We start from the raw sequence: 16911 nt of genomic DNA, 5'->3' as shown, positions 1-16911 counted from the left end.
CACTTATTGTCAGTGTTTATTTTAAGTTATGGATGAAGGGGGGCAAGTGTTGAGGGAAGGTGTTTCCCCCACCTCATGAAAAAGAAGCACCTGAAGCTCTTGGAAACATCAGGGATGTGTTTTTTTGTTTTTTTTTTCTTTGTTAAGATTCAGTCAGGATTAGAGCTCTCTTGAATATTCAACTCCTTTTCATTTCTTGAGGTCTGCCTTTTTGTGTTTTCCTCCTCACATCCCTGACGTCCTGGCTGTAGATATGACAATAAACCTTTTTTTTGTACCGAAATTGGCTGCATTGTTCACTGTTCTTTCAGTCGTCACAGACATCTTTTACAGTGTGGAAACAGTTAATCATAAATCATCAAAATGCTGAACGCTTCAGTAAATGAACATATAAATCAATTTATTATGAAATATTTTGGCAACAGTTCTGCAAGGATAGTTATAAATAAGAATTCCATTGGGCATAAAGGGTATTGGAAGTCATTGGTTTCAATCATATTATAAATAAATGTTTCTGTAGTTCCGAAGAGACAAATGAGTAATCAATAAATACTGTACAGGAATACATTCACTCCACTTTTTGTGCATTGTTTTAAAAGTCAAAATACAGGAGTAACAAAAGTGTTTCCTTCCATCCATGTGTTCTTTGTTCCTTTCTGGCTGCCGCCCAGCAAAAGAAGTTAGCAGCTTACAGTATTTTGGTTCACTCTGGAGACAGAACAGGTTAGAATGAGTCAGTATGAATCAGATCAGCGTTGGTGGCACAACTTGGTATCATTTGGAGAAATCATAAATGCTCACACAAATAACATCTTTGGTAGCAAACCCAGTCAAAACAGTTCTTACTCTTAATGGCCAAGTGATGTACTTACATGCAGTGGCTCCAGGGGCTAAACGGCCCGCTGGTGTGTTTGTCCTGAGCTCGCACGCAGAAGACATACTTCTTGGCTTTGACATTGACCTCAAACTTAGTTTCCTCAGTGGTGGTGTGCTGCACAACAGAAGAGATGGCATATTAAAGACAAAGAAATGTGGTTCAAGTGGAAGTCAGAAAATGCATTTTTACAGTAGCCAACTGGAATCTGATCTCAGTCATGCTTGTGCTGATTACCATTATGAGCTCTTCACTGTGACAGGAATGTCTGTGGTGGACCACCTTGACCTGGAACTGCAGGCCAAAGAAGGTGCAGGGCTGCTCCCAGGAGTCAGGGTAGCTCCAGCTGAACAACTTCCCATCACTGCTTTGCAGGTTAGGGAGTTTTGCCGGCCTCACTAAATAAGGTGAGGAAGGGGAGGAATGAGGTGGAGGAGGGTGAAAAGGGGAGGGAAACAGTGCAGTGAGGAGGATGTGGCAGGCAGACAGACAGAAGGGGAAAATGGTGGATGGCTGGAAATACTAAAATATTTTTTAGGTATGTACTCACAAACAACCTGTTTGTCACAGCCATTAAAAAACAACCACTTACCAATCTCTCTCAGGTAGAACGCCTTTGTGTAGGCCTCGAGGCGAGAGTAGCTGTGGATGTAAACGGTGAGGGAGATGTGGTGCTGTTCCTCTTTGTAAGGGCAGTTGGCATCCTGGCAGTGAACCCCTGATCCATCAGCATCCAGCTCACAGGGAATCTTTTCCAAATAACTAAATTAAAAAAGACAAGATGGTTGGTACAAACACTGTCTAGAACAGGACACATGATCTATGAGTAGGATGAGAGGTTTTCTCCTCACCGTTCTGCCTTCACCAGGATCACAGCGGCGTTGGGTCTGGACGCTGTTCTTGTCCAGGTGCAGTGGAAGGAGCCTTTATAGTTAGGTGCTGAGCAGTGGATGTGACCTGGAGGAGCAGAAACACTGTGAGCATTCTGCCCCTGTTTGTGTTTAATGTTCTTTTATCACTTTCATTTGTGTTTCAGAGCACTTTCTTTTCAAGGTTGCAGCATTTAAACATCAATAAATCATTGCAAGGTTGATTTCCGGATGTTAATATAATTACTGTGAGCAAGCCAGACAACTGAGGAGGAAACTGCCAGCTTCTCACCAGCCTGTTCACTATATTTAACATTTTGTTCCATCAAATCAGGCGCAGAACAACATTGCCTTATGGCACCAAACCAGAGAGAGGATGAAGTTTTTTCAGTACAAACAGAGCTAAATCTCTCAGAGCTTTCATGGGATCTTGCAAAAAATGTTTAATTTCTTCAGTAAAGCTAAAGAGAAAAGGCTTTGATCCCAGAAATGAAATACTTTTGGGGACTAGAAACAAGTTTGGTGTCTTTTTTGAGAACCACCTGCACTAACAACATGATGATGGGTGTGACATAAAGATGCACAATGTGTCAACCACAAACCACACCAAGCTTGTTTATGCTACAGCACATACATCAAAGTCTCAGCATGAATTTAACGACTCTCTGCTGCCTTTGCTTCCTTTTCATTTTTAATGTTGTCTTTGTATCTTCTTCCTGTCCAATAGCGTCCTCCCCTCCCCTCCCATCACCACACTACCTCCGATCCTCCTTTTATCCAATTTCTTTTTGCTCCACCATTCGTCTTATCTTCTGAACATTGTCTGCTTCTGGGCCACAACCCTCTGCCCCTCCCCATCTTATCTCCCTCTCTGACCATCTTTCTTATCTCGTCCATTCAGTGACATCTATCCTCCAGTCTCTTCCAGTGATTTAACTCTCGCCAGGTCCAATAACACAGCAAATCTTTATCTTTCTCCTTGTCTTTTCACCCAATGTGTACCTTCTTTGTTCTGTCCCTCCCTCCTCGCTCCCTCCATCTTTCTTATCTTACCTTCTTCAGGGGATTTTTCCTCCAGTATGACAGTCCTGTTGTCTGGATCTAGCTGGATCAGGATCACAGTGTGGTTGAGGTATTCTCCATCTGGGCCCAAGTGACACGTGTAGTTTCCTCCATCCATCTCCTCCACCAGGACCTTAACCTGGTTCCCCTGCAGAGCTGGCGTAAGATCCATGCCTGAGACAAGGACATGAGTCAATGTAAGAACGCTGTCGATGCTTCAAAATGTCGTAAAAACAGAGAAAATGTCCCACTTGAAGAAAAGTTTAGCTTATTGCAGAAAGTGTAATCTGTATGTCAAGATTTATTAGTATCCTATCATACTGTGTTGCATCATATCGGCACAAATACTATTAGATACTATTAGTGGCAGCAGAAATAATATCAGTAGTATTAGTAACAGGTGTATTACCGTTTTTCTTCCAAAACACAGGTTGGTTTTCATAAGCTTCTCCACAGGTCAGAGGAACATACACCTTGGTGCCCACACCATAAGGCACCCTTAGGACCACAACTAGTAGAAAAGATACAAAGAGACCGGCTTTAATCAACATCTACTGTATGTGAGGCGAAGGCACAAATGGAAAGAAAGAAGAATATTCAGTAGGAAAAAAAGAGGAGCTACCAACCATTATCCATCAGAGTCTCTATGTTGTTTTGGTTGATGTCGGAGGTGGCGCAGCACAGTGCGGCACACAGGACCATGAGGGTCAATGAGCGCATCTGGATGAAAGGACAATAAGTTAATCGAGTACAGGGACTGGAAGCATTTTTCATTCGTCATCCAGTCATAACAAGGGTGGTTATCATAGTTTTTGGAAAGTTCACATTTTAAAGACACGAGTAAAGTCTGAAAAGTAGCAAACTATAATCCTAAAATGAAGGACAAAAGTCAAGTCAAGGACAAAGCCTCCCAAAATGGTGATACTCATGTAAAGCAGTGGTTCCACAACATATGGCGAGCTGCGACCCTTTGTTACCATTGTGCATTAATATATCTGTTAATATATATGTTTCATTTTTCCTCTCCTCTAAAGCAGATCACAATCCCACAGATTTATTCTGCGACTCCTACTCGGAACTGAAGTAAAGCATAGCATACCTCTGAAGTGCCATTTCACCACTTGAATAAAAGTATTTCTTACAACACTTTAAGGAAATGCTCTCCTATTGAACGAGACAATCATCAAATTCACCTCCATCTTAATTACTACTTGTAGATATCACCTAGATTATTGAGAATGTCAATAATGTGGATTTTTTTTTAGTTAAATTCTAACTTAAAATGAGTCTGACACTAATGAAACTGGTATTAACCTCAGCATATTAGAATGAATGTTTAATCCTTAATAACAAGGGTACAAATCACATTTTTTATGTAACTGTATTTATGTTTATTATAGAAATGTTTGCATCTGACGGCCGGCTTAGTTTAAAAAGTAGCTTCATATTTCATTGAGAAAAGGTACTTTCAGAGGCTGAGTAAATACATGGGTCTTGATTCAACTTAATTGCATATCAATGAATATACGAAGTAACTGTGAATTAACATTCCTTCACTGATATAAAGTCATAGTGACTTGATCATTCTTTAATGGTGAGCAACAGGACTTCATGGATATGAAATAAAATCATCCGTCATGCATTAATTCAGCATTTCTTAAGTATATGATTTATCAAAAAGTGTCAACAAAAGAGTATCTACAGAACAAAATGCCTGAGAGAGAGAAAAAAAGCAGGAGAATTCAGAGAAAACCAGTTAGTAGATCTTACCTTGACAATTGGACTTGATCCAAAAAATTCACAACTGAAAGCTGACCAAATGAGCGTGCCAGAGGTGAGACGGCTGAGCTGATCGTGTGTTCAGTTTGCTTGCATGAACCGAGGATGCTGTCGCTGTTTATATGGCCACCAGAAGCAGAAGGATGAAAAAAAACCCGAAAGCCCCAGACCCACGAAGAGGAACTTCATCTCTGCATGTGTGTGTATGTGTATGTGTGTGTGCATGTGTGTGTGTGTGTGTGTGTGTTTTTGTGAATCATTACCTGAGAGTATGATGACATGAAATCATCTTCTTGTCCAACACCAGAGGAATTTGAATATACTATGAGGCAGAAGAGCAGACAAGCGTTATTTCTTCGTCATCATTTAGTTTTCCATCTGAGATTTGACTCTTTTTTTTTTTTTTAAGCTCCATTCATGCAGTCATGAGAAAGGTGACCACAGCTGAGGACAAAAGAACAATTCATACCATATTTCATTATGAAATTGTGTGTGTGATTGTGAGGCTGCACTGAGGAAGCAAACTCTGGAAAAGGGAACTGGAAAAGCTCAAGTGCTTGTGTGATGGCAGCGTATCACTGAAAACTGAACAGGTACTTTGGAGAAGTGTCATGAGAGTTCTTAGGAACAAGAACAAGAAAGCAAAAGTGCCACTGATGACACCTCCACTGAAGCAGAAAACAGAATAGAGTCACTGGGATGAAATAAAACAGAAAAACTTTGATTGCTGGCAAATGAGTTCATTTTGTGAGCCCATTGTTCTTTGACTATGTAGAAAATCCAAAAGTGTAAACACAGTTGGGAATTTACCTGCACAATGATTTACAGAGGAGTTTCCATTATTGATTCTGCTGCCATTATAACCACTAACATTTAACTCTGGCAGTGTAGGTCTATCTGGGCAGTTTCCTATAAGCACACCGCTAACTTAATTATAGTTAGAGTTGATTCAACACAGCTAGGTGTTTATGAAAAAGGTGACAGATGACTATTGCTCACAGCGAGTGTGCTTTGTGGTTTCAAATAAAAACACCTTTGTACTGAATCATATTTCTACTTGCATGATGCTCGGAAAGGAAGCGGCATTTCATTTCTTCTGTGCACCCACAGTACGTCGATGCCACACACATTAGAAACTTCAGCACACTTTTCGAATTATTCTGCTTTATCTGTCGCATTGACAAGTATTGTTCTCCCGTTTGGGGAGAAACAGAGAAAAAGGACAAAGCCACTGACCTACTTCAGACTGCAAGGCAAGCATGAGGCCTGGACATTGAATGCCACACTGACCATATATTGTAACCTCTTCCCCTCTGCCTGTCACCCATGCACAGAGTGACCCTTTTCTCCAATAACATGGTACTATATCACTCATTCATTTACTCTCAAGAGCTGACGTACCACCGGTTTAGTGATGCACACATCGCGTGTTAACAGACAGGTTAGTTTCTTCCTCATTCCTTCCCTGCCTGAATGACGCTATCTGGTCTAAAGCCGGGAATGTCAGCCGGCAACACTTCTTCCGAAGACAATGTTGACACTGGCTTCCTCTCTAGAAAGCCTCTTTGCATAATTGTGTTTTTCAAAAAATTTTCCATGTTCTGTCAGACTGGAATGAGTAGCTTGCAAAGAGGGAAGTCAACGTAAGGAAAGGAGGAAATCAAAGGGTTCTGATTTAGCGATATTGGCATTCATGTCTGCAATGGGTGACTTTTGGAATAAAAGTAATTCAAAAATCTGAGAATTCGTGTTTTTGTGGTGATAGAAAAAGATTGATGCCACTTTTTCTGATTAGCTCGGCAGAAAGACTGGAAGCAGGGGGAAACAGCTAGCCTGGCTCTGTCCCGCTGCACCTGATAGCACCTTTAAAGCTAACTATTACGAGTAGGAACTATTTATTTGCCAGTCCGGCGTGTTGCACTATTTTCAAATGATGACAGAGATGGGTTTGTTTTCAGTTCCAAAGTTGCATAAGGAGAAATGGCGAGTCTTCACGTATTTCCAAAGGATCTGAAAATCCAAGAGCCAAACCTCCAGAGAAGACACAGGTTTCTTGTCTTTTATCTCTCGACTGTGTCCACACAAATCTGCAGTGTGCTAGAGGCAGGATGATTCACGTCAGATGCTGACAGGACATTTCACGTAGCTTGGGGGTGCTGATGAAGAAAGTTGAAGCAAACGTTACTCAGAACAGTGTGTCAGATAGCTAAGCTGCTGACTTAGATGGTGGATATATTTATTTATAACGATAATTCAGACAAAAGGAAAAAAAACTCACACGACTTTGGAGTTGTTCCTGTTTGGAATCAGTGTCCGGTCTAAACATGTGTGACTGAATTACTAAAGGTTAGAGGTTACAGTTACATCCAAGCCAAAGCATCTAAATATGTGACGCTGATGAACAGAGTTTTTTAGGAGTTTAATTAATGCCAGGAACGGAGCTTTGGCATGTTGGTGGATATAACATGTTAATTAGTACGCATTAGAGGGGCTGGTAGGCTTTTTTTTTTTTACACCTTTGGACAGAGACAGGCTAGCTGTGGCCCCCTGATTCCAGTAACTAAGCTAAGCTACCTGGCTGCTGGCTACAGCTTCATATTTACTGTACAGACATGAGTGGTATTGATCTCCTCTGACTCTCAACAGAAAAGCAAATAAGTGTATTTCCCAAAGTGTCCATTCCTTTACATTTTAAATACTGTTAATGGGCTCAAAAATCCATGAATGGGGTCTAGTTATTGTTTTGTCTCTTCTGATCCGTGCCCACAATATGAATTAATTACTGTCCCAACAGTATCATGAAAAAGGTGAAGGAGCGATGTGTGATACAGCACAAGGCATTCCTTAAATGCATCCTGATTTAAGGTAAGCACATAGGACAATAATGTTTGACATATTTGTGAGCGGCATTACGAGGTCCCTCCTTCATAGATCTGAGATAGAATGTCACCGAGACCGAGACCGTGGGAGGGTGTGACATGGTGTACTGTACCACGTTGCCATGATTTTGTCCCACCTCTGCATCAAAACAGACAACGATCAACACAACAATCAGACACCGAGGGATAGAAACAATGATCGATTTTAATTAAAAACATTCTATTTTTAATCAAAATATGCAACTGTGTTTCTGATGTTCCATCCGTTTGCCACATGAATAAGTGTGGTTGTGTCTTGAACGTACATGAACATCCACACTCACACACTCACACACACTCACACACTCACACACACACACAGGCTGACTACTTAATGTTTATTACATGATTGCTCTGATTGTTCTGTGAAGCAGAGTGAAATAAAGCATCTAATCCAGCGGCAGCTTGGAAAACATCGACATGCCTCCTGACTGTAACCTCTTGATAACACACGTCTGTTGACTAGCTAGCAATACCGATCTTTCTTTGTTAGCATACTGACTTAATCCCCAAATGGGGAAGTGTTCTTAATTTGATTCACATATAATTACGAATAACTGCCAGAATAACTGTCATGATTGTTAAACTATCTGTATTCCTTTCTTTCTGAACTGAAAATGTATGTAATCAAAGTGTATGTAATAACCCTGTAACCTCTCGAGCAGGATTCTGCTGACCCAGCTTTGCCAGAGAGCAGAACTTTAATGGAAACTGAAACACAGAAACATTCGAACATCAGCGTTGCTAAGAAAACCCTTTAAGCCAGACACAAAGTTCTCTTTTTGTTGTTTGGTTTCCATAGGAACAGTTAAAAAGACTTCAAAAAGGTCAAAAATTTCAATGTGTAAAACCAAAAAGGAAGAGTCTTTTCTCATTTCAAGAGTCCTTTTGCTCCGGCAGACAGCCAACCTCTGCCCAAACAAAGCCCTTCTCCGCAAAAACAAAGAGAGAAGAGAAGAGTGCAAATCAAAAGAGAAAAGTCAGAATCAACTTTCATTCTTTTTTCTCCCTTATCATTCTCCTCCTTTTACACCGCCCTCTAGAGGCTGCCTGGTTGACGGGGAGCTAATTCTCCACCGGCGTGGGCTCCTGCGGCAGCGCAGCCACTCCCTCCACTGGCCCAGAGGCCTCTGGTGTGTGTCCTGGTGTTGATACCGGCTCTGGCGGTGGCGGCTGGCTGAGGATGACCTGCACTACATAGTCCCTGGAGATGTTGAGCTGGTCCAAGCGTAGCCTGTCTGTCAGTGGCCGACCTGAGAAAAACCAGCGTTGGGTTGCGGCAGGCACGCCCTCGTGGCTTTGTAGACGACGCTTCATCATGCCCACCGTGTCCGTGGAACGGACCGCCAGCCGGAGGTCGCGACCCGTGGAGAGCCGGAGCCGAAGCTGGCACTCTCCTCCTGAGGCGGGGTCGCTAGCGCTGCCCGTGGACGGGTCAGCGGCCCCGGAGTCTGGATCTGAACCGTCAAGCTCTTCAGAACGCTCTTCAATCATGTTGACGGGAGGAGAGAGGCAGTAGACTGGCAGCTGGTATCGATTCCCCAGTTCATCGTAACATTCAGTCAGAGCTCCTGGAAGAATGGAAAAAAGTGTCAACAGTTGAACTTGATAAAGGATATTTTGCCATTGTTTTCCAACAGTTCTGGGCATCACTCCTATCAGTTACGATAACAGAGCGCTATTTAACAAACAGCAAATGATATGATACATACCGAAAGCCATAAACCATTATCTGCAGATTACATGTTACTGTAACCAACATACCAATTTAAACAAAGCTATCTGCATATTTAGTACACTAGGCAAATGTTTAACTGGGGAAGTTCCATTACCAAGTAATTAAAAACTAAAGGGAATTTCGGGTAACCCTCAACTTTTCCCTTTCAAATGAACCGTTTGGATAAGTCATGTTTTTGGGTAGAAAATTATGAAATGTGCCTCCTAAATGACACAACTTTGTGGCACATTTCTGCTTATATCTAAACAAATGTTCTCCCATTACTGAATTTAAAAACTGAAAGTCAAAGACTGGAGTGATTTTTCCAACAAAGGCAAAACCTGGTGTCCAACTCCCGTTTTGCTTTGGTAAGACAGAAATAGAGAAATGAGAGTCTTGATTTTAGAGCAAAGACTGTGAGGAAAGCTTGTAGAGTGAAAGCAGGAAAAAAAAAAAGGGAATGTTACGCTTCTGTTGGACTACGGCACTGAAAGACGTTATGTCACCACAGTGATTCAGAACCAGAGTGAAGAGTTGGTGGAGAGAGGGGGAAATAAAATGTAGTCAAGAGGTCACATTATTCCGCAAACAGAAACTTCATACAGTGGTATTTGGGGGGGGCCTCAAGGGGATTTCAGACAGGTCCCCCTTTGAGTTATGGTTAAATGTCACTACTTTTCACACCTGAAAGCCAAGTTGTTTTTTTTTTTTTTTTTGTAATGGGTGTTTTGGTAGCGAGCTCTGCCTGCCTTCGTCTTTCTACCCTTTTGAGTAAAATCCCAAAATTCGTCCCCACGTTTTGTCCTTTCAAAAGTTTTGAAAAGACGGTAACGACGCTGACATCGTAAAAACTGGAACCAGCATTTAAAAGGTCACTGCTCCGCTCTTGTGTTGTTTTATGACTTAAATTGAGGCAGGAGCCGCTTGTGACAGAGACACCGAGTTCTGTGGTAAGTGAGACTGAGATGAGTCAGCGGAGGCCCACAGGATGTTGCTCTCTGCTCTCTGGGTGGCTGCTGCTGTGGTCAAGGTGAGCATGTTACGTCGACGCGTCACCTCAGGCCATGGTCTGTGAGAGAATGTGAGTGAATGTGAGAGCGAGAGGCAGCTTGATTCACTGAAACTGAACTATGTTGTAATGTGGATAACACGTATGCATCACTTTGACAACAGCACAGACCAAAAACGTCGTGTGAAAAGAAGATATTTCAACCCCCCCCCCCATAGCAGCATCTTTCCCTCTATCTTGTGAGAAAGTTTTTAACGGTGACTCTTTCAGTTTCTGCTACTAAAGAATTTGCTAACATACCAACATACTGACATATTTGGTGTCTCAAAGTAATAAAACTCTCAGCGTTTGTCAGCAACATGACTGAATTATCAACGTATAAAATACAAGGATTCAGATTGACCATTTCATACAGTACAGCTGACCCCTGTGGCCTCACGTTTCAGCATACTGAACTACATTCAATGGTTGTTCTTTAGACCAGTTTCATTAAAAAGGTATTAAAGTCCAAGTGAAATCACTTTTAGTCATCACTTTTTGTTCTAAAAAAATAAATAAATAAATAAATGTGATTTTTAAATGTATTGTTAATAGTTTATTATTAAAAGGAAGAAATAAATCTTTGGGGAAATGTTCCTTCAGGTCTCCGCTGGCTGGAGGGGCGTGTTGGTGTCTGTGTTTGATTGACAGCAGCTGGCAGGCTGGCAGAGTGTTGGTGTTACGCCTGGTGGTGTTACACTGTAGCCTGCATGTCGTGGGCAGACAGCGTGTTGTTAGTGGTGTTGAACAGTGAGGACCACACCTGCATCTAACCATCAAGCTGAGGACAAGTGATTCACAGAGCAGATATGTGTGTGCTGAAGCAAACAAAAGTCTAGTTTCAGCTGGACCTTAAAATCCATTCACGTAACAGCAGAGGAAGCTAAATATATGTAAGCTGTCACAGCCACTTTCACAAAAGGCTAATATGAATACAAGATTCATGTTAAGCATGATTCACTGACAAGGTATAAACATGATTTGTGTACCAATTTCTTCGTCTGTATATATCCCTCGCTTTTTTTCTCCTCCAGCGGGCTCCACCTTAGTGTTTATGCTTCAGCTGCAGAATGCTAATAGTTTCCAGGTGGTGCTAACGCCTTCGGTTGTGGGATTTCATTAACAAACACAAGAGTTCAGATTGAAGAGGGGGGGATCAGCCTTGCATCGAATTAAAGGGATTACATTTTATGATCAAAGCAAGAAAACATTTGTTGACAGGAGAAGTGCTTGGTTGCTGCTGTGCTGTTTTTAACGGCCATCCAAAAAGTGGTTTCAGTTTGGGCTGGAAACATAACGATGTGAATGAATGAACGTTTTCATTTATTTTCATGTGGAGGCTTTCACGTGCTGGTGGTGCTGTCTTTCGCATCAGCCAGCGATTATTAGTTTGCCTGAGCTGAAGGGGAACGAACACAGCGATGACAGTGTTTGTGTAATTGCTCTCACTGCCAGAAGGGGGCGACACAAGTTCTGCACTGCAGGTTTAACCATCGAGTCCCACGGTGAGCTGACATGTTTCGCCATGCTAACGATGTGGCTCCACAGATACCAGTGTTGATCAGTATCTACTGGAGACTTTGCCATGAATTTTTCTACAGACATTCACAGTCCCCAGAGGATGAACCCAACAGGCTTTGGAGATTTCCTTACTTTCATCTACTGCCACCATGAGGCCATGATCATTGGTGTTTTGGTGGTATCAATTACTGGATGGTCTGCCGTGAAATATGGACATTTCACACACTCATGTCCCCCTCAAGATGATTCATGATCACTTTGGTGATACCCTGACTGGAGTGCCAATATGCACAAAATTAGCGTGCTAACATACGAAGCTAAGTCACTGTCATTGTAAGCTTGTTAGCATTGCAGACATTAGCTGTGCCCAGGTACAGCCTCCGAGAGGTGCGAGCATGCCTGTAGACTCTCGTTGAAGTTGAGCAGTATTCTGCTGGAGACCAAGATGAGACATGACTTTTCTAGATAAACTCTGTCTACTAACCTCATTTTCTCCACTTACTGTTCAGGCCTGGCAGTCAACCACACACAGAACAGTAAGTCTTTAATACAGAATAGATTCTAACCCTCAGTAACAGCCTTATTATTGTGTGTTGAGCACTGTTAAGTGCTGAATTAAATGTGATGAAATATTTTTAAATCCTGCACGGCTGGCAACCGATTAATCTGACACTTACTGTGAGCTGCTGACTTGCATCCTTTTTCTATTGGCTAAGATGGCAGAACAAGACAGATAATGTATTGTCAAGCAATCAGCTGAAACTGGAATGGTGACAGCAAAAACCAAAGAGGGCAACAGAGAGGCATAAAGTTGTGACTGGTAGAAACTTTTAAGTGATCTAGCTGGGTTTTTCGAGTGCTGGATGAGTGAAATGGTGATGTCAGGCCTGGGGAATCCACAGCTGCAGCCCAGCAGGATCTGATCCGACCTGGACAAACTACTAAGAGGAATGGAGCAAGACAAGACACGGGCTACGTTTACATGCAGGAAAAGCCTGTCTGCTGGCAACTGCCACGCCAAAAATCATATTCAGGTAGAGCTGTTTTTTCACCTTTGAAACCTTGAGACTTTGTGTCCCTGTTGGCCTACAAACAGAATAATTCTGTCCACCTCTGCAATGAAAAAATAAGAAAAAGTGCAGGCTACTGGCTAGAAATATACTGCCTCTGATTAACAGGTCAAAAAATGCACAGCTTACCAAAGGTTCTGCTTACTGTCATCATGTTTATGGATGTCAAACATACCCCACCCATGATACCACCGTAGAAAGAGATAATTGGCATGAGGTCTTTACATGGACATGAACATGTGTCATAACAGAACAAGCCAGTCATCTCAGCCTGTTTTGACATGAGAATTTGCCTCCAAGGCTTTTACTTTCGCTGATAAGTGTAAAAGTCACGAGACCAGGGGAGAACGAGACCGCCACCATCGGGGGGAACACCGTCCACAAGTCACCGCAACACGTTGAAAGAAAAAGAGGACCTCTCCTTGGTGGGCTCACATGACTCAGAGGCGATGTAAATTCAGAATAAGGAGAACGACGCACGTCCACAAATAGAAAGTCTGCTCAAGAAGCTGATAATTACTGTGTGGAGTTGTTGTCAGTTTTATTGATTTGTTCTATGTACATGCTCTCCGGTGTGTTTTAGAGGAAGCACTATCTCTCTTATACTTAGGTGAGTGATAAGCTCATTAAATTCTACTTTCAGGAGGCCAAGTACACACCCCCTTTCATTTATTATTCATTGATTCCTTCAACAGTATGTACCTGCTAATAGCTAAAGCCTATACTCTAAAATGCAGTCATTGAGATACACTTAGAGACTCAGCATCTTCAGCTCCTTTTAACTGCAGCCTGAACACTGTAATTGCTGCAGATCAGGTTCTGAGATCATGATTATTTATCACGATTGTTCATTATTTATTGCACTTTCGCATACAAACACACGATGTGCTACATTCTTGCTAATGTATAAATCTTTGCGTCAAGGCTGGTCCCTCGTCACAGTGCATCTCCAAGAAGAACAATGTGAATCTGCCTTTATCTCACCCCAGACAAGGACAGGCATTCAGCGAGGTGACGCTGCTCTTCTTGGCGTTCTTGGTGTTTTTTCCGGCGGTTGAACGAGTTAGTTGTGTCTCTTTGCGGCACAGACGCACACCTCGTTCACTCTTTGCACATGATTTGTTCTCGCTTTCCATCACTTGCCCTAAATCGGAAATACTTCCCAACAATGGATGATGATCCACTTCATGGGACTAACTCTTCTACTTCTGCTCCAGACATCTGATTTTCATTTTCTGCTCTCTGTGGACGGCGGCCGCAACATTCAGGCATCACAGCTCCCCAAAAGCGAAGCCAAAACATCTCAGTCGACCCCTACTGGCTGCCTGTTAGCTTAGGAAGAGCTTGATTTGATATGAGATGGAGTTTTGGATGAGCAGAGCATTCTTCTTAAACTTTAATATCGCAGTCTATCATGTTCATCTAATTGTGGGAAGCCAAAACCGTGATCAAGATTAATATTCGCTATTCCTATTTCCACTCATAAGCTGTCTGTCAGGCTACAGATGACAACTTATAGAAAGCTGCTGGTGGCAAGTAAAGCGATCTGTCTGTCTGATCTGCAAACAGACGAATTCAGTGCTCAAGGACAAGCTCATGGGTTTTCCTGTGCTGCCCGAATTGAAACTCTCAGAAGCCCTGCTTTAGCTTCCCAGCTCTGGCTCTGTTAATGTAACCTGTCTGCTGGCAGGAATGTATGTCAGCGCCTGGCAGAGACCATCTCACAATTTTTGCTTTTCTTATCGTGGTCTTCACGGTCCAGAGATGCATTAGCTTGTGACAGATGTTTTTTTTTTTTTCAAGTGGGCTGTACAATAGATGATTGACAGCTCTCCTCTTCACCCAGAAAGCAATATGAGCTGCACACGTGCTTGAATGTGCTGCTCTGTCGTGGCGTTTGCTTCCACTTTGAATGCTGCAGAAACATGAATGCTGTTCTGAAACTATCCACTGAAATCAGTCTGAGGCAAGAATTTGTGTGTGCAGCTGCAGCATCGTGCTTCCTTTCATATCTACAACATCTAGCTGAGTGAATGATATCAGTCAGTCTTCTTCAGTGTGCCCCAATTCATTATTACACCATAATTGTATACAGCAGATATTATATACTGATTATCTTACAGTGCTTTTATAGTAAAAATCATTTGAATTTTTTCTCTGTGATGTCTTCCAGGGGCTGTTTCAGCAACATCAAAAATTTATGTAATTTTTTCAGCTGTTTCTCATTCATTTCCTTTGTCTAATGCATTGTGGGACGAGTCTCCATCAACACAGTGGGTGCAACTAATGATTATTTTCATTATTGATTAATCTGTCGACTGTTTTTTCCATTAATAGCTTTGTCTATAAAATGCCAGAAGAAAACTGAAATAGACCTGTTTAATTTTCCACAGCCTTCGAGTGTCTAATTCTGTCCGAAACTCAAAACAGATTCAATTTACTGTCACATATGATGAAAAGCATCAAAGCTTGATGTTTTAGAAGGAGGAACCAGCAATGTTTTTGACATTTTTGCTTAAAAAATAAAGACTTAATCAATTCTTCAATAGTTTTTAGGATGCATATTGGTCGTTCTGAATATTCTTACTCTTGTCACTTTTTAAAGTGTGAACAAACTACATGCATGGCCTTCTTAGTATTGCCATCACTTATCTTAAGTTTCAGACCCTTGCTTTGATTCTCTTCCACTCTCATCACTTCTTAAAAGAAAAGTTTGTACACATCCAGTAAAAACTAGCACAAAAAAAGACCTGCAGCCTTCAGTAGAGCCTCAAACTGGACAGAAATTCTCTACAGTCGACATTCTGAGATTTACTTGCTCTTGGAGAACTTGGGAGGAGGGAGATGAAATTCTTGAGGTGTTAAACATAAACCGCAATGTCCTACATAAAGTCCACCCAGCAGTATTTCATGGAGAGTAAAACACTGTGAGGTATCTTCTACGTCTACCGCTGAGGAGATGTGTGTTACCGTGCGGCAGTGTGATGCTGGCTCCATCGAGGATGGCCTGAGCCAGCAGGTGGTCATTGCTCTCAAAGGCGCTGGCCGCAGCCCGCAGCGCGTCCCAGATCTCCTTCCGGCCCTCGAATGCTGGCGCCGTATCCCAGAACTCATCTCTCTTGCTGCGCAGCTGGCCTTCAGTCATCGGGTAGTCACTTTTCCATTTAGGCCGTTCTCTCTTCAGGGGCTGGTTACGCCCTAGAGCCACTGGGAGGGAGGACGAGAGAAAGGGGAAAGGAGAGATGGAGAGAAAAGATAGATGAAGACAGGAGGGTGGGAGGGGAGATGGAGAGGAACCAGCAAGGAAAGATGGAAAAAGACACGGAGAACAAGAGTGAGGGTGAGGTAAATGGAAGGATGTGAGGAAAGAAAGAAAAATGGGGATAGACAGAGGAACCAACCAAGATAATTAAAAAAAAAAAAAGAGAGAAATAAATGGTGATGTTGGGAAGAGAAAGTAGACAGATGAGAAGTAGAAGATGGCAGTCAGAGAGAAGGGGAGGATAGAAATGAGAAGTGAAGGAGACAGAGGAGAAGAGTTAGGAGTTATCTGAAGCATCAGTCTTTTAACATTACTCAAGTACATGACTAAGCTCAGACGACAGATTAAACATGAGCCTACACCATCATGTGATGTATACACAGACCCCACACACTCTCACACACACACAAACACACACACACACACACACACACACACACACACACACACACACACACACACACACACACGCGCACACACAGTGTTGTGTTACTAAACCCAGTTAAAAGGTTAGGGTTATAGCATCTAACGCTGCTCCATCTGCAGCAGAATGGCTGATGAATAACACCATCTGGATGATCACCGAAGGGGAAAACAGGTATAGGACAGTCCGTACGTGTGTGTGTGTGTGTGTGTGTGTGTGTGTGTGTGTGTGTGTGTGTGTGTGTGTGCGCGCGCGCGTGCAACATACACACACACACACCAACACACACACACGTAGAGGAGAGAGGCGAGAAGAGGATGATGGATCAAGGTGTTGAGTTACACTTAATGCTGGTACACATGTACTC

General features: G+C 42.4%; 2 protein-coding genes across 2 annotated transcripts in view; both read right to left on the bottom strand.

Annotated features, from left to right (window-relative positions):
- Nucleotides 1–354: 354 nt before the first annotated feature.
- On the bottom strand, nucleotides 355–4653 carry il12bb (interleukin 12B, b). The gene is made up of 9 exons (XM_076750007.1): nucleotides 4576–4653; nucleotides 3432–3525; nucleotides 3215–3316; nucleotides 2797–2979; nucleotides 1726–1831; nucleotides 1467–1636; nucleotides 1112–1272; nucleotides 873–991; nucleotides 355–708 (listed from the first exon to the last, which is right to left on the bottom strand). The coding sequence occupies exons 2-9, from the start codon at nucleotides 3523–3525 to the stop codon at nucleotides 681–683; spliced, it is 963 nt and encodes a 320-aa protein (XP_076606122.1). The 5' UTR covers nucleotides 4576–4653; the 3' UTR covers nucleotides 355–680.
- Nucleotides 4654–7654: 3001 nt separating this feature from the next.
- Nucleotides 7655–16911, bottom strand: part of ubtd2 (ubiquitin domain containing 2) — an 11924-nt gene continuing 2667 nt past the window's right edge. Inside the window, exons 2-3 of the mRNA XM_076751357.1 lie at nucleotides 15829–16065; nucleotides 7655–9073 (exon numbers count right to left, since the gene is read on the bottom strand). Coding sequence (XP_076607472.1) covers nucleotides 8568–9073; nucleotides 15829–16065 — 743 coding nt within the window. The 3' untranslated portion in view covers nucleotides 7655–8567. The remainder of the gene's footprint in view (nucleotides 9074–15828; nucleotides 16066–16911) is intronic.

This window comes from Chaetodon auriga, chromosome 15 (assembly GCF_051107435.1).
Source record: "Chaetodon auriga isolate fChaAug3 chromosome 15, fChaAug3.hap1, whole genome shotgun sequence".
In the NCBI taxonomy this organism is placed as follows: Eukaryota; Metazoa; Chordata; class Actinopteri; order Chaetodontiformes; family Chaetodontidae; genus Chaetodon; species Chaetodon auriga.
The sequence above is the reverse complement of the archived record's forward strand: the minus strand, read 5'-3'. Positions and strand labels throughout refer to the sequence as shown.